Source organism: Cydia fagiglandana, chromosome 9, assembly GCF_963556715.1.
Source record: "Cydia fagiglandana chromosome 9, ilCydFagi1.1, whole genome shotgun sequence".
Taxonomy (NCBI): Eukaryota; Metazoa; Arthropoda; class Insecta; order Lepidoptera; family Tortricidae; genus Cydia; species Cydia fagiglandana.
Window position 1 is genome coordinate 20,087,262 of NC_085940.1, and position 26,140 is coordinate 20,113,401.

Sequence of the window (26,140 nt, forward strand, 5' to 3'; positions counted from 1 at the left end):
ATAAAATTTAAAATGTTAGTTCCCGTTTCTGCCACGACTCTTCTCTTTCCGCACAGACTCTATCTATGGTTTGTATTGTCTATGGCTATTCATGACATTGACGTTAATGACGTTCACTTTCCGTTCCGTTATGAAAAAAAAAACAACACCATCAGCACAAAAATAAACTAATCTGTTTTTATTTCAATTGTTAAATTCCTTCATGTTTGTGTTGTAATTTGTAATAATTTTAATTAGCCGTCTCGGCTGGGGTTATTACAGTGTGTGTTCTAAAATGGTTCATTGATAATTTTAAATTGAAGTACTCTGGGAAAAGCTTAGAAAAGCACCGACACAAGAGGTAGCCATTTCTCTATACCAATTTAATTCGACTACCTTTCTTTTTAAAACCTTTTCCTGTGAAATCTCATCGAAAATCAGAAATAACATCTTCGCGGCTTTGTTTTAGGTTGCCTTTGGGTTCTGGCATCATTTTAATTATAGATATAAATCGCAACCGGCTTTGCCACTAGCAGCGATGGGGTCTAAATGGACCGATGAGTCCGCAATTTTGCGGGACTTATCGTTTGCCCAAGGTCGCTGGGTGCCGGGCGGGATCGACTCTGCGGTCGCCGGCGCGAATCCACCAGCCCACAACATTACAGAAGGTAAGAACTATTGGTAGAAAAACTGACTATAAAATTTCGAACCGACTTGATACCGCGATGAAATGCACATTGTTTTCCCATAAAAGTGATGCTAAGTCCAAATTTTATGGTCTGCCACCGCGGAACTTGCCAAAAGTACAAAAAAGAAGGCCACTTCCGGTGCGAAAAAGTGGAGCTGATTTAACCCATCTGATACCGAAATAATAGCTATGGCAGCAGTTAGAAATTTACATACTGTAGACACAGAAAAGCGAAGTGTTTCAGTATTTTTTTGCCAGAAGTGCTTGGCAGACGCTCTCAAAAGTGACCATCGGGACCCCTTAATTAACCCATCTGATACCACCATGAAACCAATTCCAGTTGGTAGGTATGAAACCTCATTTCAAGAATATGTAAGTCTGCTAAGGCTTCCTGCCGAAAAACCTTGACAGACGGGATTATGTAAGCAATGTGATGAACTCGTGATACATGTTGATTTCAGAGACAGAGGAGGAATACTATCGGCACTGGACGTCTTTGGACCCGGGAGGCACTGGAGACTTCAGCTCCGGCCCGGACTTGTACCAGATAAAGACTATGCTGGAACTGGTGAGAACTTGTTATATTTTATATGGGCCTATTCATAAATGGATCTATATCTGAATCCCTAAAGTTTTTTCTCCTATCTTTGCATTCCCTAATATTGTTTGTCATAATGATCAGTTGTCCTAACACTCGTATACCCTAATTTTGGTTTCCCTTTTATCGACTGGCCGATTTTTTTTTGTCCTAATATGTTTTTCCCTAATGGCACTTTCCATATTGGGTATTTATCCTAATGTTATGTAGCATAATTCTTTTTTTGCCTAATTATTGTTAGGCCTAAAAATTATATATCCTAACCATCATGTTACCTAATTTTACTTAGCCTATCGTTTCTTGACCTAATACGCGTATGTCCTAATTTAAATTTCCCTCCTTACCTAACCAATGGCAGCATTTCATTTTTGCGAGGATCGCAGTTCTAACCTAACCTAACCCACTTTTGTGACAGCAGTTCGTTTTTTCGAGGGTCACAGTTCTAACCTAACCTAACCCACTTTTGTGGCAGCAGTTCGTTTTTTTGAGGGTCACAGTTCTAACCTAACCTAACCCACTTTTGTGGCAGCAGTTCGTTTTTTCGAGGGTCACAGTTCTAACCTAACCTAACCCACTTTTGTGGCAGCAGTTCGTTTTTTTGAGGGTCACACTTCTAACCTAACCTAACCCACTTTTGTGGCAGCAGTTCGTTTTTTCGAGGGTCACAGTTCTAACCTAACCTAACACACTTTTGTGGCAGCAGTTCGTTTTTTTGAGGGTCACAGTTCTAACCTAACCTAACCCACTTTTGTGGCAGCAGTTCGTTTTTTCGAGGGTCACAGTTCTAACCTAACCTAACCCACTTTTGTGGCAACAGTTCGTTACCATTCATTATGGAAAGTAATTGTTATGATAATTGATCAATAGGAAAAGTAACTGTTATGATAATAGATCATTAGGGCAATAGCCATTAGGTCAAAACAGTTAGAGCATGTTATTTTATGCCAAACATTGTTAGGGATTTCGAAAATATGGTAAAATACTTTAGGGATCTTGATAGTTATGGTATAAATGCTTAGGTCAAATAATTCTTAGGCTAACCATTACATTATGGAAAATAATCGTTATGACAATTGATCGTTAGGGCATGTGCCCATTAGGACAAACCAGTTAGAGCAAGTGACTTTAGGACAAACGTTGTTAGGGATTCAGAATGACACCCTTCATAAATTACGTCATTTCAAATTAGGGGGGGGGGGGTCTGGACATCGGATGATGGTAGCATGACGTAGGAGGAAACGGGGTCATTTGAAGCATGATTTTAGGGGGGGGTCAAAAATCGTCAAAAATCGATGACGTAATTTATGGACGCAGAAAGATAACTGAAAAATCAGGATTCTAAACTAATGGACAAAAGTTTAAGTCTGCCATTGATATAATAATTAATTAATAAGTTTTAAATTATACTCAATAAAACCAGTTTACATGTCAAATTCTATTTATACATATTCTACTATATTATAAATGTGAAAGTAGTTGTCTGTCTTCATGCTTAAACCACTAAACTGATTTAATGAAATTTCTTATGGTGGTAATTTGAGGCCCAAGGAATATAAGGAATATAATATAATAGGCCCAAACAAAGTCACAGACAAAAGATACTAAAGAATAAATTAATAAAACATAAATTAATCCATACAGATGCAAGGTGAAGATCCTCCCAATGAAGAGTGTTTCTCCGGTCCCATTGAGATTAGAAAAATAAATCCCCAAGCACCCACCTTCATTTCAAAAATGAAATACAAAGAAAATAAGCCCCCTAACAAACCCCGGCGGGCTCGTAACGTCGCCATAGCGTCAATAATGGCTTTAACTCTATCTCAAGAGCCTGTTAAACTAGTCAAGCCGGAGGACTTCATTAAGCCGAGTAAGGAAGATGAGGAGATTAGAGAGAGAAGGAAGGATTCAGTGAATAAAGTTACGAATTGGTTGCAGTCGCAAGATATCACATCTATGTTTAAGAGGAAGTCTTCGGTGAATTCTTTTAAGGTGTGTAGATTTTCATGATGGTATGTTTTTTTTTTTGTACTTGTTTAGCACACAAGACAAAAGCCTACTTTAGGAACCTACACATTAAGTTTGCCATACGTCAGGATTTCCCATGGCATGTCAGGATTTTCGGACCTTTGTCAGGATTGCAAGGGACTTTGTGTCAGGGTTTTTTTAGAAACCTCAGCTAACTACTAGAAAGAAACTAGGTAAAACTTTGGGAGTTGAGAGTTGAACAGAGGAAAGGGAAGGCTATATTGTAGCTACAGTATATAGTTATGGGGCTAGCGGCCACGGAATGTTTTGGAATAATAGGTTTTTTTATGAGAGCTTTAACTTATGGTAACCGTAAATCGTGGACATATCATATTCTAGCTAAAATTCGTTTTCATTTATTTCTGCTTCAGCAGTTATGCTATTAAAATTACTTTTACTGTATTTTACATGTTTCCTTTCTCTATTTTAAGGAGGAGAAAAGTACCAGCATAAAAGACAAGTCACCCGTCCACTCCAATGACAGTGCAAAATCTCCAGCCGGGCAAGGAAGTGTAAAGTCTCCGCCCGGGCAAGCAAGCACAAAGTCCCCAAACGGGCAGTACACCCCGTCTCTCTGGGCTGAAGAGTACTACAGGAAGGCTGTGAACAGAAGTCGCGTGCGGGATCTGGTGCAGGAGGATGTGTGGGGCCGGGCTGAGCGGGCCATGAAAGAGATTGATACTAGGAAAGAAGAACTCAGGTACATAATAATGGTGTCACAAGGAAGCAAATTACGGAAGAAATTAATTATATTTGCCTCTTATATCATAATGGCTCCTCTACACGTTGGGCCAACGCCGGCCACTTCAAGGGACGCAGCCATGCGGTAGAATGAGATAGCAATATCACTTGCTCCCTCTAACGCATAAATGCGTCCCTTGGAGTGGCCGGCGTTGGCCCATCATGTAGAGGAGCCATAACAAAAAATTACATTCCAATGGATAATTCCAGAAAGCAAGAAGCAGCGGCGGAGCTGGCGGCTGAGATCGCGCGCCAATGCGAGGCGTTAGAAACCATGACGCTAGCAGACCCGGGTACGGGTGAAAATGAAAACACGACCACATCGATCAATGACGCTGACGAGGATGAAGCTGAAGGTAAATTACAATTTTTGTATTTAATACTTATTCTACTCGTCGATTGTACTATAACGACTTCATTACGAAACACTTTTTAACCTATCCTAAAATACTAATTACCATATTCCAGGTATAGCCAAAGTACTGCTCCCGAGCAGCCGCCACGAGCTATATCCCAGAGACTCCTGTATCGTCTGCAAAGTGATGGCCGCTCCGCACTCACAAGACAATACTTCTGAATCTGAGTCTAGTTCAGGGGTCGGGAAAGCGCGGCGCGCGAGCCCCATGCGGCTGTTTGAAGTAACAATTGCGGCTCTTCGAGCCGAGAATACTTAAGAGCCAGCAGGAGGGGTCATTTCTCCATGGGCCGATCTGATGATGGAGACAGGAGGTTACCATGGGAACCCTGTAATAAAACAACACAAACTAACTGTTTGGGGATTTAAAATTGTCGCGATATGAAAAGAAAAGTACAGTCAACGGTAAAAGCTTGTACCAAAAATGTTTTTTTCCCAAAAACTAATTTTAATGTTATGGTTCTCCCAAGATACAGGCTCGGCCTAGTTTGGGGACTACTGTCAATTTGTTTTGATGTAATTTTTTTTTTTTTTTATTATTTATTCAGAAACAAACAGTCATACATGGATTATGAACATATTTTAAAGACAATAAGAATAGACCTATAGTTTCATAACAGAACATGTTGCAGAGATGTTTTTATGCCTCATTAAACCGTTTTCATTTTCAATGTGATGGCCAACAAGCAGACGAGCCGCTTGAAAGAAAGCAATCACCGTCGCTCATGGCCATAAGCAACTTCAGAAGAGCTACTTATGCGTTGTCGATTGTTGAGAAACCTGAATACTGACTTCATGATGGTATTTACACAGCGTAAAAAGTAACAGTGGACCGACGCCTTTCGTAAATCGTAGACTTACACACCGACACAAACATACCAAATGTCATGATTTTTTAGTAATTATATCAAAAAGTGTAAGCAAATATGAATTTTACTTGGCAACATTCTTCAAATACCTGATATTAATATCTGGGTAATGGGTAATGTTTAATGACTTACCTGGCAACACTTTAGTTAGCAAGTGGTATCTGACCCAGACGATGATGGTATATTTATCTCATTATTTATGTATGTATGTGCTTATTACCTATGGTAGCAGGGATACCGTGATGTGGTGCTGCTAAAAATTACCCTTATATTTGGGGTGGTGATTGTATACTCCTATTTATATAAAATGATAAATAGAAGTACATACCACTTGTAAATATTGGGAATAAATATAAATAGTTCCTTAAAGTAAAACAATATAGGAATTACGAAAGATAACCTTATCTCCAATGGGAAAGGATGAAAAGTATTATTCCCCCTATCTTATTGGAGATGAAATACTATGATTTCAATATTTTTCTACTAATTTTTACCCGACTGCGGAAAGGGTTATAATTTTAGCAGTCTATGTATGTAATGTACATATGTGAGCTTTTTGTATTTCGTAGAAACTACTGAGCTGGTTTTAGTAAATGAGGTGTCAATTCATTTTTATCAACCACCCGGTTATATAAAAGAGTAAAAGGAGATTTTTATGTATTCTTAAATAAGCAGGCAGGCAGTTATGAAAACTGATATGGCCTGTATCCAGCAATATGCCAGTAATAGAGAATAGTTATCATGAACGAGTATTAGACTCAAGGACGTTAATATGTCTAACCCTTTTTTGAGATACAGTTTGTTAAAAATTAGGTGCAAAATGCTATGTGTTTCAACCCTTGCAAATAGATTCTATTGAATGACATGATATGTGTCCACTATGTGTCAATTCAATATGTAAAAAACTTTGTAGGATTGTCTCTGATATAAAAATATTTCATTTTAATGATTTTGTTTTACTTTTTAATCCAGATTTATGATTACAATAACTCTATTGTAGATCACTTAGATAACACTATCCTTTCAGCTCAGTCTCTAGAAATGTTTCAGCCTGTATATATATGCTTGTCTAATTGATTTATATAACGTTTTTAAGAAAAAGTTGTTTTTTTTTTCAAATTTATGTATGTACCTACTTTTTTAAATGAATACTATGGTAACATGATCTTGTAGGTACTTTCCTTATGTCCCTGTATTTTATAAATAGCTTGAAACCTGTAACCTTTGTCTCTTTCTAAAAAATATGGTTGTAAAAAGTTATATGTGTTTTCTTTTGTTGATTGTTGATTATTGCAACTGTAAGATGCTTGTATAACCTCTAGCTGCCCAAACGTCAAACATTCCAAGCAAAATGAAATTTTATTCTGTCAACACAAAGTTCAAATTAGAATGGAACAGGAGACCTTTTTATAGGTCTCCGGGCGGCTAAAGGATAAAAATTAAATTGTGATATGAAGGTGTTTATTCTCTGTGATTTTTGTAATGATACCCAAAGGTTGTCTGGAAGAGATCGCTGTTAAGCGATAAGACCGCCTGTTGTTACCTCTATTGTCTTTGTTTATGTTACTATACATTTATAGTAAACTACGAGTATGCGGGTGTGCAATAAAGAGTATTGTATTGTATGCAGTCCTACATAAAATGTAGGACTGCATTTGAACGGCTGTCAAGTTTTTCGACTTAATTCACTGCAGTTTAACTGCAGCTTTGTGTGGACCTTTACTCAAAAAAATGTGATATAATTTCTTGCCACTACTTTCTATGATGAGTATACACTCAGACACCGGAAACGGGTCACAGTCCATGGACGTTTTCTTTGCTCTCTAGTGTATTATTGCAGCAAAGCTGTAGTGTTAGATACGATTTATCTAATTACTGTGTAAATCTCTTGAATTATTATGGATCAGCAAAGTAGTTGAAGGTAAAATTGTTTTTTTATTTTATTTTTTGTGCTAAAGGCAATTTTCGATGTTTTTGAAGTAGCATTAAAGATTATTTTAATTAAAAAACTGTGTAGGAAGGTATAACGCCTAATTCTATGTTACATAGGTATTTCTTTTTTCATTGTATTTACTTACCCAGCGTTTGTTCAGCAGTGGGACACTTGACTGGCTAAGAAAAATCTTACGTTTTGTTTTTATTACATGTGATTTTAGTAATTTGTAAAGTATTATATAAAAAAAAAACTTGTAAGGCTGATGGTAAAAAAGATTTATATTTAATACATGTATGATTTTATTAAACTTGTTAATATTATTTTATTTATTTACTTAACCCCTCGAGTCTTCGGACGCTATACAATGATTTATTATTAACTCAAGATATGTTATAGGCGTTCCAACATTGAAGCGTTTACCTTGTGACAAATTGTACAAGTTGCCTTTAGTCGCGCCTGGGCAAGCGGGAAATGTGCACGTGCTATCGAGCTCCCGCTCACCGAAAGAGAAAGAGACAAGCTCATGTGTTTAACAACGAGTATGACAAAGATAAATGGAATGGGAAATTTCAGCAAAAATGACAGTTTCTTCGTAACTTCGTAAGTATAGAAATAAATAAATTGTCGAAGTACGATTCCACCCTGGGGGCCGATTTTTGAAATTCGACCGCTCGATTTCGTGTATTTCGTTCAATAATATCTCCACTACTAGGCATTTAAATTCTGCTAATAGAATTGAAAACGAGTGGTCAATACCACTCTATTCCCAATTACTGTCGCTCGCATTTCAAAAATTAGCATTTGGTCGTTTTCCACCGATTTTCGAGTGACGAAATCGAACGATCGAAATTCAAAAATCGGCCCCCGGGGCCCTGGTTAGGCCCCCGGTCCCTCGTTTAGTGGCAAAAGGTGTCCAGTCAGTAACAAATAGCTAAGCGGGTGAGATATATGTAAATTGACCAACACCACCGAATAAATAATAGTACTAGGTACAGAAGACTCACTCTAGCAAAACGCGTCTGTCATGATCAGCACAGATATGGCCGCTAGGTGGCGACGCCACGCGCGGCTTATGGCAAACCCCAAAATTGGGGTCGAACGGATGGACTTTTAGCTACCTGTAGCAAAGCGACGAAATTGCGGAGTGAGCCACGCCTGCCAACACACTTATTCTCTTAAGAGTAAAGGTGTGTTAAGTTCATTTTGAACACCTCGCCCACTTAAAAACTTATGCTGCTGACTGTATGTTTTATTATTACTAGTCATTATTGCAACCAATATTATGCTCCTCGTGACTGGCGGTTTGTTTATGACCAAACCGATAATGAAAATTAAGTACTTAACTGGTTTTTAAAGTATCTTTTAAATAGTTATTTGTAGCTAATAGTATTTCAATGTCAAGTGTTTTCTTGTGAAAATATAATTTCGACTAGCGGCTCGCCCCGGCTTAGCACGGGTTAACAAATTATACCTAAACCTTCCCCAAGATTCACTCTATTGATAAGTGAAAACTGCATGAAAATCCGTTCAGTAGTTTTTGAGTTTATCGCGAACACATAAACAGACAGACGCTGCGGGGGACTATGTTTTATAAGGTGTAGTGATAACCCTAGCTAGTTCGTGCGTTGAAACCCTCGCAACGCTCAAGATTCCAATTTATTGGACTATTCGGTTTTAGAATATTTCGCTTGCTTGGGTATAAATTTTAGCAGGAGGGGACAAACAACTACTTTGTCCCCTATTAAAACAACTAAGAATTTCGAATTCATCTCCCAAGAAAATGGCGTTGAACCATTTTAACTCGTTCTATATACGCGGGTAAAGGCGCTATCGGAGATCGGAGAATAATTTTAGGTACATATTTATCAATTAGTTAAGACGATAGTATTGCTATATGACTACGATAACATCAAACATCAATATTGACAAGCGACAAGTTAATCTTGTGCTAATTTAATACACAATCGCGGGGGTACTCGCTCTTAAACAAGACGCTCTCAAAACAGGTACCTAAATAAAACACCGTCTTCATTTGTCTTAAATATTGTTAAGTCTACGTATACTTATACGTACTGATCTTGTTCATGCATATCAATATAGTGCCTCACTTCACGCAGTCGGTCCTCTGAGAAAAGTTCTGATTACTTAAAATGTTATACCTACCTGTGTGTAGTTTGTAAATACTTAAAAAATAAAGTCCTTATAAATTAATTTTGATAAAATCTGTGTATTCAAAGTGATTTAGTATTAGTGCCAGTGAAATATAGTCGTGTATTTTTTTGGATGTGCTGGACAATATTAAGGTTGGTTAGTACCTACTTATTATAATTAACCTAAGTAATCATAATTTCATAATACCTAAAATAAAAAATCTTAATTTCAAACAAAAAATGTACCAGGTTTTGCTAAGATTTATAAAGAAAAGTGATAGGTATGTAGATATAGATAAGCGGCCGAAGGGCTCAAAATGTCATCTACATAATTATATCCTTTTAAACCGCTTAGAAAAATCTGCTACTTACTGCACAAGGGTGGAAAGATGGAAACAAGAAAAAAATTTATAAATTGAACCGCCCTTCCACACATCGATTGAAACCACTTTTCTACCCTACCCACATATGTATTACCTAACCCTTTGCCTATGTACTTATGATTGTTTTAATGTAATAAATTTTTGTTAATCTGCACAAGGGTGGAAAGCTGGAAACAAGAAAATATAATTTGGCCAAGTCCGAGATAGCTCGAGGCATTTAGTGTTCCGTACGGCTACCGTCAGTTTGGCATTGACATAAACGATATCGTGAACGTAATTTACTTCCTATAGGTATATCTCTTTCGCACTAATATGTCAGTACGAGCGAGATACATAGAAAGTAAATTACGTTCACGCCCACGGTAGCGTTTATGTCAATGCCAAACTGATGGTAGCCGTACCGCTCGCATCGTTACATTTTACAGAGGTTGTTTCCCTATTTTTAGGATACCGTATTCAACTACACACACAGAACAATAGTACAAAGTGTCTAAGTGCGAAGGCCGAAGGCCGAGCTTTAGCAAAATGTCATCGTTTTATCACAGAGCAATAGTACAAGTGTCTAAATGTGAAGGCCAAAGGCCGACCTCCGCGTAGCCCGAAGGCCCGAAGCGTCCAGGATGTCAGTGCTTTAACACAGAACAATAGTACAAGTGTCTAAATGCGAAAGCCGAAGGCCGAGCTCCGCGTAGGGCCGAAGGCCCGAAGCGTCCAGGATGTTAGTACTTAAACACAGAACAATAGTATAAGTATCTAAATGCGAAGGCCGAAGGCCGAGCTCCGCGTAGGGCCGAAGGCCCGAAGCGTTCAGGCTGTCAGTTCTGTGTTTAACCACTGACATCTTGCAGGCTTCGGGCCTTCGGCCCTACGCGGAGCTCGGCCTCCGGCCTTCGCATTTAGACACTTGTATTAATTACCTGTGTTTAGAACTGACCTCCTGGATGCTTCGGGCTTTCGGCCCAATGCGACTTCAGCCTTTGGATCTTGCGACTTAGACACTTGTACTTAAAAATACTTGGAAAAGTTACGGGAGGCGCGCGTCTGTCGGACGCTTCGGATCTTCGAATCGCTCCTTCGGCCTTTGCATTTAGTTAGATTCTTGTACTATTGCTTTGTGTTTGAATACCGAAGTCGAGCATCTCGCGAATACTTGATTTATTATAATAATTTAGAGTAAGGCCAAGCGCGCACCACGATTTTTTGTCCTGCGATAATTTTGTCGCAGAAATGCAACGTATGTGTTTATATGTTAGTGCGCGCATATGCAACAAAAAAATCGCAGCGATTTTAAAATTGTGATTTGTCACATTTTTCCGCGATTGTTCGCGACGCGATTGTCGCAAAGTGAATTGCAGCATGCGGAGTTGTATGGCCCCGCGCGCACTATGATAATAAAATCGCACCCCGGCCGGACCTCAGTCGGCATTTCGCTCTCCAAACCCCAACACAGACTCCATTGGAGATGCAGGTGCCGAGAGCACCTGCATCTCCAATGGAGTCTCAAAATGAGACGCTAGATGTTGACCATTTAATTATGGAAATAGACGGGGATCACCTTTGTGTTATAAATGCTCAAAGTCATACAGCAATCGCATATTAAAGACACGTTTCATGACAAGCGACTGGTACGAAATCCATGTTGAGAATTAACAAATCGTCGACTTTTTCATCGCAGTGCGCGCTGTGAATTTCCTGCGATATATTACAGCGCGATTCTAAAATCGTGTCGCAAAAATTAATATCGTTGTGCGCGCTTGGCCTATAATACCTTAAATGTATACTCCTTCAATTTGAATTTAGAACTCATTATTATTTTTTATTTGATTTTGTTTCTAGTTCTATGCCATATACATATATAGACTTTAATATTATTTAGAACTGCTAAAAAACAAGATCGGGTTGCTTTAAATATTTCGTCAATTTTACCTTTGTTTCTAAAAACTGTGATATTTAACTGTCATATACTATTAATGTCTTCCAAAATTATTTTCTCGTAACAGGACTGAGGGGCTACCGCGAAAACCGAAATTCGCAATTTGCGGGGATTTTCTCTTTTACTCCAATGAAGGCGTAATTAGAGTGACAGAGAAAAATGCTCGCAATTTGCGAACTTCTATTTTCGCGGTTATAGCCCTGAATCTTGTTGCTCACCGATCCGTTCAAAAATATACATAAGTACTGAATATAATTAATAGATATTATAATTATACAATTAATACAGAAATGTAATGGTACTTAATGAAAAGGAATATTGTGTATATTGTTTCGACGAATCAGATACTCTCAATAAAATCTATACATGAGGCCAAAGCTGTTCATAAATATTAAATGACTTTATTATCTCTATACGCCTTACTAACTCTATGTGTCCTATTGTGGAAAAAAAAAACACAACGACAGTCAAGAACGGAATTCTTAATTTGAATTTTTCAGATTTTTGAGTTGCCTAGTCCATTGGTTGGAAAGCCCGTTCGAAATTGAAACTTATTTGCAATATAATAAGGTCGTATTTTGTATATCTCTCTCATACTTATAGTAGGCTATTGAGATAAAATTAAATATCCCACAAAAATAAGCAAGCAGAATTAAACTTTGTGTCAAAGACATAAGTCATAAATTTCAATGCCAAAGTTTTAACTAAGGATGTTTCGCGCCTAATATGAATTGACCAGTGTAAGCATCAGTTAGCTAGCCCTAAGCAACCAAAGGTCAAGCTGCAGTTGAAAAACTAATAAAGATAAAGTTAAGCTGATAATTTTCCCGCCGTCTCCATGCTTCTTTAAGTTGGGTATTGACTGGTCAGCTGTCTGTTAGCTATAGTTTTCGCGAAAATCGCCAGGACAGAGGTGAAAATTTTTGTATGAAAACTTGCAACTTTAAATGCATTTTTTGACGAAACTATTGCAGTCTAAAATGAAGTCAAAATCAGTCCATCGACTCAATTTTTTGCAAGCTTTCTAATGGTACCCCACACGATTCTTACAAATGAAAAAAGTTTCAGCCTACCCCTCTCAACCCCCTAAATTTCCCCCTTTAATAAGAAATAAGCAGTCTCGACTTCTTTACAATATGAGTGGTGGTAATTGCTATAACTATTCCAAATTTTAGGTATCTATGTCAAACGGTCTCTGAGAAAAACGTATTTAACTGATTTGCAAGACCGAAGTGATCCCATAAGTGTTCCGTAAACAAAGTTTTGTACGGAACACTAAAAAATTGAACCATAATTTTTTTTCATACTTAATCTTACACAGCTCCTTTATGACTTTTAGGTTTTTCCTAAGAAACTTCTATTCATGGATAGAAATGGAGCGTTAGACTCAGAAATATTTATACCTAGATTATTATTATAGAAGGTCTTCTGAAACAGTTTACGTGTAGCGTAGCAGCCCAGAATCTACCAACTTGCATTACTGAATACATCCCACAAATAAACGTTATATTTTCAGCCCTCGCCTCATTACAGTAGTACCATGCCGCACCACAACGTACACTTGGGCTTGGAGAACATTGTGAGTGATATGGTAAGATTGCAGGATTGTTATACCCCATTATATGTAGGTACTGTAAAGGGAACGGGACGGCCTATTGGGAGGACGCTGTGGGCATGGATGAAACACAAGATACCTATCACTTCTTTCTAGTTATATGTATCTACACTCGATGGCTACCTCTAATCGAATGCCAATTGCGCACCGCGTTCCATTTGACAGCGGGCTTAAAATTCTAAATTTGAATATCGTGACTAGCCAGTCACAGATTTAAAAAAGACTGTAAAGGTTGTAAACCTTTACAGTACATATACCATGGCGGGATTCCACTTGAAACTACAAAGAGAACCATAATGTTGATTGATAACAATTGGGTAGGTAAAGTTTTTTGAAGATAGGCAAATTATATTTTTTCCCGATAGTATTCATTATAGCGATCACGGAAATGCAGCTCTTTTATTTTTATATTATTTTATTGATTAAATATAATTTTTTAAATGATCGATATGACGTTTGTGAGGTGAAATGGCAGATTCGAGTAATTAATTCCTTTGCCGTAGTAAATGGGACGAGATAGAAAAAAAATCGATGTCAACTGTCAGTGTCATTCTTGGAAAATAACTTGCAAATAATTGGAAAATAATGGTCGGACGAAACATTTGTGTTTTCTTGTAATTGGATGTCGGTGTGATTTCTAGAATAAGTATTTTTAACGTCCCTAGCACGCTCAACACGGATATTTTGATAATGATAACGATGCTTTCGACTACTTGGCACTGCTTCTTGGAGAACATTTTCATTAACGCCTTCACCACGACTCTTGGACTGCTACACGAGTCATTTTGGATCTCACTATCAACACAATAGATGGAGACGATCCCGGAAACGTTCGAATGGAAATAGAATATTACAGAGATGAACTCAAAGTGCGTCGTACCGTCTACAAGACAGTACAGACGTTACTTTCCAAATTCAGCGTATTTGAGCACACCAAAGTCTTTAACAGCGATTCGGTGCCAAGCTTTGAAGATATATTGGCCAAAATGGTAACTTATACGTTTGTGAGGACTATATAAACGTGATTGTTGTATTATACATACATAATGATTAAGATTGTAATAGTCTTATAACTTATAACTAGGTCGTTATTGGCTATTATATATGGGCTCGGCAAGGTGTTCACAATATCTGAACACGCACGCCCTGATAATAGAGGCGTGTTCAGATATTTATGAGCATCCTAGCTGCACCAATATATCTGATGGCGACTGTACTTTAGAAAACTTATAATATAAATCCAAAATAATATAATATAAATCCAGTAAATTTCGTTTCGTTTTATTTTATAAATCCACAAATTATTATCCTTAAGCATTAACATTACAACAGTATATAGAATCACGCTGTGTGGCGTGCCCTTGAAGAGAGTTGAGAGGTTCAAATATGGTCAATATGGATAAGTATGTCTGTAGGGTAAATGTGCTTCACGTTGGGGCCTGTTTACATATTGATTAGTGTTGATTGCGGGTTTAATACATTTGCCACTATACACAAGTAGCAAGTGTATCAACTCGCAAAAATACTATATTTTTGCTTCCATTGAGGTATACATAGTAAGCACTATTCTCAAATTATGTGAGGAAATAAAACAAATTCAATTTCGTAAAGCATATTTAATAGGGGTAAAGTGACGCGAATACAATTAAAAAAACAACGCATATTCTTAGTTTATATTAAATGTAGATGGCTTTTTAGTTTTCACTTGGTAACAGAAATACGCTAAAATCCACTTTCAGAGTAGGTGTTTCTTGCGTTTTGGCTGTCCTTCTTGTGTCCTTCCACAGCATGAGCATGTCGTAAGTCCTGTTGTATTTGTCCCTGGACTTAGCAGGAAGCTAGTTATTCATTATTAAGTTTGCTTCTGCTTTCAAATGAGGCGGTGTGCCGTCTATTCCAGGTCGTTTTCGTCACTTGAACTCATTTTGTTTATTACGAGTATTAAAATAACAAGCGGTAACTTATTGAGTATTGCACAACGAATAAACTTTGCCGCCTTTTATCTGCATATTTTTTTAAATTATATTACCATAGATACTAAGCATACGGTACGCGCATGCGTCAATCCGCGCGCACCGCGCAGCGCCCTTTCGCGGTGCTAAAGCGGTATCCAGACGGGACTGATCAAATCGGTCGATTTGATCAGAAATGAAATTAGCGTCAATCTCCAATTTTAGATTTATGGTGATATTAGAGCCATTTAAATTGAAAAAATGCCCCATAACGAAAATACTAGCCTCACAAATTGGTGTTCTTGTGTCCGCACCTCATTTTATCGGTCATTATCGGCGGTTGAATTCGGCGAGCCAAATTGGCGTTTGCGTCCGTACGTCCCGATTCGATCGGGCAATTTAATCAGATTGGCGAAAAATTGACTAATCTGGATACGCCTTAAGCAACATCGAGTTCACGATAATTTGACATATAATAATAATAGATATTTATTTTCAAGTCAAAGATAAAGACATGTTGGTTTTAAAATTTTAATAAGTATAGACCATAACATTGTCATGATCTTGTAACATTGTTAAAATAAGAGAGTCTCCCATTTTCATTTTATTGCATTTTTTATAAAATGTCTTTAGATTCTCGGGATATCTTGGTCCTAATTCGATTGCTCTTTTTTATGGAAATAATTATATCCTTCAGATTCACAGGATGCTCGAGGCTTAGCCGAATAACACTGCAAGGAAGTATGTCATGGCTCAATGGTTCTAATTAGCCAGCAGTATAATACCGCCAATGAATGTTTACATCCACCTGAAAATAAGAACAACATTCATAAAATGAGGATAACCACACAAAACTAACAGATGGTTGAAATTGTTAGAAAAAATTAGACCGATTGCTTGTTTACGAACTTAACAGCTCATGGCAATTTTATAATAAAAATCAAAACACAAGTGAAGAAAGTTTTATGTACCTATGTATTTCACGGATACGTACTCCTGTACGGCCATTGCTCCTCTAATTCAACGGCATTGTGCTTATCACTGTTATGATAATAATTTCAAATTTGTAGAATCTGCTCGCAATCTCGTATGAACTCGCTTATTTTTCTTGCAAAACTCTGTCCAAGGGTCAGCGTAGGGGCCGTCGTGTAGGGGTGGGGAAGAAAACGTTGTCCAATAATTTTATTATGCAGTGCCAAGTTATCGAAAGTAAATTCAATCTTTGTCCAAATACGCGCAGATGTCGTGGGGAATCAGAAGTCCGTGGGTCGTGCTGAGGTCGTCGAAAATCTCAATGATAACATTAATAGCAATTCGCAAGGTAACATGAGGCTTGTCCGTTATTTTTCGGGAATGAGAGCTAAGTGACACTGACAGTTGACATCGTTTTTTTTTCTATCTCGTCCCATTTACTACGTGCAAAGGAATTACTCGGATCTGCCATTCCATCTCACAAACGTCATATCGATCATTTAAAAAATTATATTTAATCAATAAAATGAAATAAAAATAAAAGAGCTGCATTTCCGTGATCGCTATAATAAATACTATCGGAAAAAAATATAATTTGCCTATCTTCAAAAAACTTTACCTACCCAATTGCTTTACGAGGTCTGCTCTTCAAAGTCAGAGTGTGGTAGTATTACTATGAAGTTCTGTCGGGTTAAGCGATATTGATACTTGATACGATACTACTTGGGTATTGGGTATAATGGTCATAATTATACATGGTCCGTAGTAGTCCGTACCTACAGACACGCATACGCCAACATTACGGCTAACATTCCATTTGATTAACAACTACATCATTGAAAGTTAATGATATTAATGAATATGTACCATTTAGATAATGGAAATGATACATTAAATTCCATCAGATGAAGGTAATAAGATTATGAGTACTCAAGCAATTATCAATCACGTCACAGTAATCAGTCAATCACACTATACAATGGCCACTTGGCCACACAGCGCCATGCTTGACAGTTCAAATTACTTGTAATAGTATGCAGAATATGAGAATATTTCTCGTCGGGAGCAATCACATTCAGTCAGCTAAAACTATCTGGAATGTTCTAAAGGACTATTCACACGCAATGCGCTGCGTTGAAACGTAAATTAAGGTCCATCAGTCACCTGCAATAATATATTACACAACGAAGGCTGAAAAAATATCTGACACGATCTTATTTGTAGAGCTATAAGAGTGTGTCACATATTTTTGCGGCCTTCGAAGAGTAACATATTATTGCAGCTGACTGTACCTACACCTATTATATCATCTAGCCGTCATATAAAAACTTGCGAAGACCAAATACAGATTCAATATATAGGTCAAGAAATGAATGCTCAAAAAACGTTATAGAGGGAAATGCTAGGAACACAATTTTTGACTCCGTAACTTTGTTTGGACTAGTTAGGAGGTGAACATATCAAAAGTCCCCGGCTGTAGCCCCGCTGCTGGGGGGGTAGAGGGGGGAAAGAAGGTCGAATTTTTCGGTTTTTCATTGATATCTTGGAAACTTTGCGTCTTAGCGACATGACTACTAAGACAAACCGAAAGCTGATAAAATTAGTTACAAGTTTTATCCTGTCAAGTTTTTCGATATCATGAATAGTTTTTGAGATACCCGCTCTTGAAAGTTTATTTAGGGATTTTAATTTTATCTTGATATCTACGTCAGTGAAGCTGTTAGGCCATGTTTGGTATCATTTTCGTATAAATCGGGGATGCTGAATTCATTTATGGTATCAATTTCCAAGATATAAGTGAAAAACCGAAAAATGAGACCTTTCCCCCTCTACCCCCCAGCACCGGGGCTACGGCCGGGGACTTTTGATATGTTCACCTCCTAACTAGTCCAAACAAAGTTACGGAGTCAAAAATTGTGTTCCTAGCATTTCCCTCTATAACTTCTTATTGCTTGGCCTAATAGAATGGACTGGGAGACTTTTTTATAGACTTCTGGGCGACAAGAGGTTATAATTTATTGGTCCTTCGAGCCGGATATGATCATTTACTGAACCGGTTAAATTAATAAGACAATGTGCAAGACCGTGTTAGCAGAATTTTGATTTTGGCCTCTGCGTCAGGTTCCTTTACCGAAATTTTAATGGCGTAAAAATATTCGTTTTTTACATGTTTTTGGCAACTGTAGTTACCAGCTGCCCTTATTTTATTATAAAAATAGAGGTCACTGAAAAATATCAATCATGTGAGTAAATTACAAAAAAAAAAAATATTGTAAGTGGCATTTGGTGCGAATGGCGATTCCATTCGAACGTTTTTCTTCTTTGTGTAAAGTATGAATCGTCCTTATATTACACTTTAATTGCTCGATGATAGTATTTGAGTAGCTTCAGTTGTGTTTTGATACACACATGTTCAGCACACAAATATGGTGTACGGTGTAGCGTCTCGATATTCTTTTGTTTATTTATTTATTTCTTACTTTTCTTAGATTGCATCTAGTCCCACTAGTGATAGGTATATACGTTTACCTTAGTGATAAATCAAAATATAACACTTTTATGTGTCAGAATCTGAAATTCTCTTTAGTTTATTGAGCCCGTGTAGTGTAGTGCAGTTATTAAATAACGTTATAATACATATAAGGTGGATGGGTACCTATCTAAGTTTTTGAGTTGTAAAAATAAAAGTGTTGTGAAATGGAAGTAAATGTAAGTTATATCTAGTTAGTTATTCAAATTAAGCTGTAAGTGGTACCTAATACTTAGCGGATAATTAGGTAGTACCTTAGGCATTTTAGGGGCATATACCTACTTATAGTTTTGAAAGTTTAATGAAAGTTTCCCTTACACTTCAGCATTGCTCGAATTGGGCCGTTACGTAATATTACTTAGGTACCATGAAACATAATAATAACTGAAACCCGGATAATTGAAACTCGAAAATAAACCCCATACCAACCAAGTAAGCTGCATTATAGCGTGTTCAGATTATTTTGCACGCCTTGCCCGCTTAACTTAACTTTTGACGACCGGTCTGGCCTAGTGGGTAGTGACCCTGCCTATGAAGCCGATGGTCCCGGGTTCGAATCCTGGTAAGGACATTTATTTGTATTATGATACAGATATTTGTTCCCGAGTCATGGTTGTTTTCTGTGTATTTAAGTATTTATATATTATATATATCGTTGTACCCACAACACAAGCCTTCTTGAGCTTACCGTGTGGCTTAGTCATTTTGTGTAAAAATGTCCTATAATATTTATTTATTTATTTATAACTCTGAGACTCTGTGATTAGTTTGACAGATATGGTATATTCCAATGACCCTCAATTTGTTGATAGTTAGCACCACATTGATAATTCTTAACTCTAACAAGTATCGGAAGGGACCGCCGTAGGCCATGAAACCCATAACCTTGTTGAGACTACTTGCAAATGTCTCGTACTAATACACTTGTGCACACTGGAAACGGGTTACTATCTAACCCGTAAGGCGATAATTGTACATAGACATAGTGAGTCATTTTTATTGTGCATGAGTGTTTTAGTACTTACATGGTGCCTAGTGACTACAGAACACGTGTCACGTATAGGTACTCCCTTCTGTTCTGTCGTGTTTTAAAATTCGCCACTCTACGAATTTCCTATTTTTCGCACTTATATCATAAACACCTAACTATAACTTACGCGTATACATGTGCTAAAAACATTTTTTTTAGTTTAGCGAACCAGAAACTGAGGATGTACCAGGCAAGCAGGAGAGCGAGGCGCGCGAGGGCAACGTCACCTACGGCATCGACGACGTGCCCGCCTGGTATCTGTGCATCTTCATGGCTTTACAGGTTGGCTTTACAATTATGAGGACCATTACCAGGCCACCAGAAGCAAAACACTGTCTGGCAAATGAGAAGAAGTACCTAAAGTTAGCAATAAAAGTGTGTGTCACAAAACAAAATTGTCAGTTATATAGTACTTGTTTAAGTTTCGAATGGCATTTGTCGATAAGGCCCCCATTTTTAGGGTTCCGTACCCAAAGGGTAAAACGGGACCCTATTACTAAGACTTCGCTGTCCGTCCGTCCGTCCGTCCGTCCGTCTGTCACCAGGCTGTATCTCACGAACCGTGATAGCTAGACAGTTGAAATTTTCACAGATGATGTATTTCTGTTGCCGCTATAACAACAAATACTAAAAACAGAATAAAATAAAGATTTAAATGGGGCTCCCATACAACAAACGTGATTTTTGACCAAAGTTAAGCAACGTCGGGAGTGGTCAGTACTTGGATGGGTGACCGTTTTTTTTTTGTTTTTTTTTTGCATTATGGTACGGAACCCTTCGTGCGCGAGTCCGACTCGCACTTGCCCGGTTTTTGAAACCTTTTTGACTCATCGGCATAAGCTCGAATCACTAAGGTACGAGCAAATTTTTTTTATTTAAGGTAAATTTTTTCATAAATTTTTGGGCCCGGGGGCCAGGGTAATAAACCCCCAAAACATCATTCTCGCTTCATTAAAAAAAGGAACACTGAGCGGAGAGGGGTTTTATAGATGAGTGATGTTACAAAGAAATTGCGTCAGTGCTTACTAAAATTCATATTCGGAAACAAGCTTATTATAACTTTGGAACTGTTTCGGCACGAAAACAACAATAGGTATACCAGTACGAACGACACGACTCTTAATATTAAGTTTGTCCCGTACCTAATATCTCCTGAGGATGCCGCATAGTCATACGAAGCACGCGTTGGGTTTCGTCATATTATATTAGGTACATATATTTATTATGTTCGTTATTTTAGCTATTATAAAACTCCAATGAGACTAGAACATATTCAGTAGCAAAGTTTGTTTTACCCTCGTGCTTTGGTCCTCGCAACGCTCAAAATTCCACTTTTCGAACCTCTCGTTAAGCTCGTGCTTCAATATTGGAACCTTTCGCTTGCTCGGTTATCAACACAAGGAGTTAAACAACAACTTTGCCCCCTTAGGGCCACGCCACACTTAGCGTCTCTTGAGCGTCGGCGTCTAGGCAAGTCTACGGCTGCTGCTCAACGTAACGTTGACGCAACTATACAGCAATGCCTTTTTCATATCTCATGCTCTGAAAGTGGGTCGTTGTTGTTCTAAAAGGTGCGCAGAAAGTGATACGTTTATGCTCTAGTGCAGAAAAGTGGTGTACTCCTCTGCGTCCCCGTCCCACGAACAACTGGGTGGAAACAAAATGGAAAAATAGTGTCTTTATTTCCTCGCCTGGAACAATTGGTAATTGTTTAATTTTATTAATCCCACGTTGATCCTTTTTTTATAAAAAATGATATAAGTGAATTGTTAAAAACAAATTATTCTTGATTAATTTCGTTGAATTCTATTTACTCGATTTCATAAGGCGAGAACTAAAAGGAATACACCAAAAATATTTTTTTAAACCTTACACTTGCGTAAATGGGCAAAGGCAGAATCTTATACAGCCACAGTTAAACGTTTGTACGATATTAAATTGATTTTTAAAGATATTTAGCACTATATTCATGAAAATAAAATAAAATACAAGAAAAAAATTACTTATATTATTAATTAAATTGTTATTTAATATTTAAAATACTTTTATTATGTTATTACGTGGTGCGGCGCACCAAGGTCGCGGTGCGGTCCGGTAGTCTGTTGCGGCTTTTAGAACGAAAAAGTATAAAATTAAAAAGTAAGAGGCAATCCCGCTGATTTTCATACTATAATGAAAAAATCATTTAAAAATTACTGCAGTTTGTTAAAAAATGTGTGTTTTCGTAAATATTGCAATCTAAATGATTTTCGCTAGGGGTTATTAATCACACCTGTAAAGTCTCCGATTGCAAGTAAGTCCTACGGAAAATAAATCATGGCCGTAGATCTATTAGGTACTTCCATTACTGATTTTGCGAAATTGCCTTGTCTTGTTTGGTTTCCTCGCATTCGATATGAAAAGTAGAGTGTTTAACTCGGGTGAAAGGCACCATTTCTGTCTCGGGCTATTGGCGCTCTCACTGCGTTCGAGCGCCAAACTACCTCGACAGAAATGGGTGCCTTTCCACCCTTGGTTAACAATCTACTATTTCCATAGCGTCGTCTAGACGCCGACGCTCAAAAGACACAGGTGTGAGGTGGCTCTTATAAACCAAATAATTTGTTCCAGCACTACTTGACGATGATCGGAGCCATCGTGGCCATCCCCTTCATCCTCTGTCCCGCGCTGTGCATGCAAGAAACAGACCCTGATCGATCCAACATCATCTCCACTATGATTTTTGTCACAGGTCTGCAAATAAGTAGTTTATTATTACTTGTATCTCCGTTACAAACTCTCGGGTTTTTAAGCCCGGTCATTTATAAGGCCTGCGTGGGGATATAGATCCAACACGTAGAGGCCGCTTGGAGAGCTTTGATGTCATGTAGAACGCCATTCACGGGTGCATAAATAAATACCCGTAAACCGGTTTCAGCACGCAGACATTGGGAGCTATTATAGAAAAATGGAAAGAGTCCTAGTCTATGGTTTAAATTTGGGTGGAAAATAAGTCTGGGCTATTGCTAAGAGTTCCGGACACCTGCCATAACATTGTGTTATACAGTGTTATGGAGGCAGGCGGTGACTCGCTACTCGTTAGATGGGCACCTGATGCGCCATCGTAAAGACGGCTAGGCGCAACACTGGCGTGAGCGGCTCAGGAATTATACACAAGCGGGTCTACCGCGATATAATTTCATTGTATTTACCTTAAAATTCAAGACACAACGCGATGTGTACAAAACAAGAGAGTTTAAAGTGTTATATTATTATTATATTTATACTACGAGTAACATACTTGAGTAAGCATGATTACCTTTTGCAGTCACAATAGCAATCATCAGGAAGCAATTGAATTAATAGTTTGCTCTCACAACACAGATAAGTATAAGGAGATTAATGTATTAAATTCTAGATAAGATTGACTTTTCCTAGATACTGATGAAGTGATGAATAAAACTATTAATTACTTTAAATATAAAAATTACAGGATGGACCCTGTCAGAGGAGTAAAAAAAAATAGGTACTTAAGTCTTTACCACTTTTGACAGTTAACACGTCGTGTCAATAAGTGTCACGTTGCGTTTAAAAATAAAGTAATATTCATTGAGTGCTATTTTTTTTATCAGGAAACATATAAGTCGTATATTTTCAATAAAACATATGAAAGTTAATTCCTTCGGGCCTATACCTACTAGCCTACTACAATACAAATATCGTAGCGCCTGTGTAGGTGGACTCACATCGGAGCAACTTTGCTCATACCTTTCCATCAGGCGCTCGATTCCAATACTTACATGTGCCTATCGCTCTATTACTAGTAGATTTCGATATGTGCAGTATTTCTTCATCTTGTAATTTCATATCATGAAATAAATAAATCTACATCTAAATATATCGTATTATCAGTAGGTACTTAAATTTTCGACGTAGTTACGTAATGTGCTTATTATAGCACCGGTGTCGTGATGTAGCACCGGGTGTACTGTAAAAAAAACTAAAAGTGACGGATGGAGGTGCTGGGATTTGAACCCAGGACTTTCAGCATGCGAAGCAGACACTCTACCACTGAGTTACACCCCCGGTGCTCAGAACCAGCGAAATTTGCCACTGCACTGCGTTGCCACAATCGTGCCATAGACAATAATTTACAGATAGTCTACTTACAGTCCTTACAATCTGTCTAAGCTAACTTTGCACTGAATTGAACAGAACAAGTGAGGGAGTGTCATCATAACCTCCTAAGACTCAAGGTCCTATAGTACTTCTTCAGTTCTATGAAATTTAAACCATGTATGGTCATAATTTCATAGAAGTTTGACGTTTAAAATAACACTTGTACTGCGTATGCTATCAAAATCGTTGCAGAGTTTTCTTGGTCTATAAGCGTTTCGTTCGCTACGGAGCGTAAACGATTGACCTCTTCTGGGAGGCTCGTACGTTTTAAAAAGCCTATAAGTCCTATAACCAGGGATCGTATACTGGTTTTTTTTGTATGGGAACGAAAACGGTATTTTTTCATTGTTTGTATTTACTTCATTAATTTTAAATGGGCAATCTAATAATATGAAGTCGTTACCTAAAACACAAAACACAACTGAGTCCTACATTTAAGTATACAATTATTCGAAAAATATGGTTATTTCCAAGTTTTTGCGAAAAACCGGTACCGATCCCTGCCTATAACAATCATATTAGTTAGACTTCAGAGTGCACTTTCTGTGCCTAAGCACCTCTATGTTGTTTGTCCTCGATCCGGAACAAGAGCAACTTTCATTGCTGCATGCTACGAACAGCCTTAAGACCAAAATGTATTATATACCTAAAAAAATCATATAAACTTACCACATTGTGTATGTAGCCCGATAAGGAGTTGTGTACACAAACAATAAATAAATATATAGGTAATAACAAAACTTAAATACGCGATTAAGTCCCGTTGTACAATTTAATAATGTATAAAAATCGTGAAAGTTTAAATCGGTGGGTGACTAACTTTTTCGATTTTTTTTACGTTGAAATTTTCGACGGGCGCATCAGTATTATAAAGTTAAAAGTTCCTCTAGTCTAGACATCAGACCATGTCTAGACATGCTGTCGTCGATTCTAGGAAACGATGAATGTGTCATGAAATATTAGGACATTCGAAAATTTATTTGCTTTAGAATATCAACATGATCAACGTGTAATACCCAGTACCTAGTTGTAATACCTAAGCACAAGACAAAAAAAGCATTTATTTCGTTAAATAGTAGGTATACAACATAACACATTCATGGTTGGGACTTCCTAGTAAGTAGGTATGTATAATACCTGTGACAGGAAGCCCCGCTCTTCTACATTTGTCTACACATTACATTGTATTGTCTAGTACATTTGTACACAGTTAACGACAATAAAGTCTAACATTGTGCAAACGGCTATTATTTTAAGTAAAACAAAATAATACCTTACATAATATTATTTTTACATTTCAATATACCTATGTATAATTATTAACATTTTAGACAGCCAACATCAATTTAAATACCTCACCCTTTTTATGCGTGGGTGCAATTCTTTAACGTCTTAAATAAACTAACAAAGGTCAATAGCTATTAATACACATCGACCCAGCCCCAAACTAAGCAAAGCTTAATTAATAAAGTATTAAGCAGAAACGTCTGCCAAACGATGCTATTAAGTTTAACCTCGTGCCGCCCAATGTACATTAGGATGTACACTTAGTTTCGATGGAATGTCAACCTTAATTAAAAAGATAGTAGGTAGCATTTCATTTGTCTCGTAAAAATTTTGAACAAATGAAAATGAACCCAATTGAAAATACAACAAGATTCTAATTTCCTTGGCTATAATTTTGTATGGTGGGCGGCACGAGGTTAAAAATCGGGCGTCGCAGTGATTTTTTCCACTTATTTTATTTATAATTTATTTATAAGCAAAGCTTGTACAGTCAGCCAAGAAAGTGGTCTACCACTTTTCGACTCTATCAATCAGATGATAGAATCGAAAAGTGGTAGACCACTTTCTTGGCTGAACGTACTATGGGCAACAGGCGACGATGTACATATGTAGGCGAGTATTATTAATACCTATAGTAAATAGATAATTAAAACTTTTATTCAACGACTATAATTGTATATATCCACAACTCAGGATTCGTGAAGTGAACATAAACTCACAATTAGCTATAGGCTTCGTTCCAAAACAATACAGCGGTAAAATTTTCAGCAGAGTTCGTCAACTTACTTACTTACTCTAAAATATAGGTACATTAAAAACCCTACAAATAAAAAACAACCTCTAACTCGCCGCCAGCAGGCAGTGTGCCCAGTAGGCTGA

The 26,140-nt window shown here is 37.5% G+C and overlaps 2 protein-coding genes and 1 non-coding gene across 4 annotated transcripts in view; 2 read left to right on the plus strand and 1 right to left on the minus strand.

Annotated features, from left to right (window-relative positions):
• The first annotated feature begins 218 nt into the window (after positions 1 to 218).
• LOC134667536 (uncharacterized) lies at positions 219 to 4,967 on the plus strand. Of its 2 annotated transcripts, none has more exons than XM_063524959.1 (7): positions 219 to 340; positions 449 to 647; positions 1,129 to 1,235; positions 2,907 to 3,254; positions 3,722 to 3,990; positions 4,242 to 4,387; positions 4,500 to 4,967. In XM_063524959.1, exons 2-7 carry the CDS (start codon positions 518 to 520, stop codon positions 4,703 to 4,705), a joined length of 1,206 nt encoding a protein of 401 aa, XP_063381029.1. In that variant the 5' UTR covers positions 219 to 340; positions 449 to 517; the 3' UTR covers positions 4,706 to 4,967. The 2 variants fall into 2 exon arrangements, with proteins under 2 accessions (XP_063381029.1, XP_063381030.1); XM_063524960.1 differs by having other exon boundaries at positions 2,907 to 3,239.
• An 8,290-nt stretch (positions 4,968 to 13,257) lies between these two features.
• The window catches only part of LOC134667802 (solute carrier family 23 member 2), a 52,055-nt gene continuing 39,172 nt past the window's right edge, over positions 13,258 to 26,140 (plus strand). Inside the window, exons 1-3 of the mRNA XM_063525209.1 lie at positions 13,258 to 13,308; positions 19,976 to 20,098; positions 22,427 to 22,547. Of these exons, the coding sequence (XP_063381279.1) occupies positions 13,258 to 13,308; positions 19,976 to 20,098; positions 22,427 to 22,547 (295 nt within the window). The remainder of the gene's footprint in view (positions 13,309 to 19,975; positions 20,099 to 22,426; positions 22,548 to 26,140) is intronic.
• Trnaa-cgc (transfer RNA alanine (anticodon CGC)) lies at positions 23,810 to 23,881 on the minus strand. The gene has a single exon. It is a non-coding gene; the product is annotated as a tRNA-Ala (tRNA).

Bases quoted from the DNA above. Each gene is read 5' to 3' on its own strand.
- LOC134667536 (XM_063524959.1), top strand. From the start codon at position 518: ATGGGGTCTAAATGGACCGATGAGTCCGCAATTTTGCGGGACTTATCG. The intron at 648-1,128 runs GTAAGAACTATT...TGTTGATTTCAG, and splicing joins AGCCCACAACATTACAGAAG to AGACAGAGGAGGAATACTAT. The intron at 3,991-4,241 runs GTACATAATAAT...GGATAATTCCAG, and splicing joins ACTAGGAAAGAAGAACTCAG to AAAGCAAGAAGCAGCGGCGG.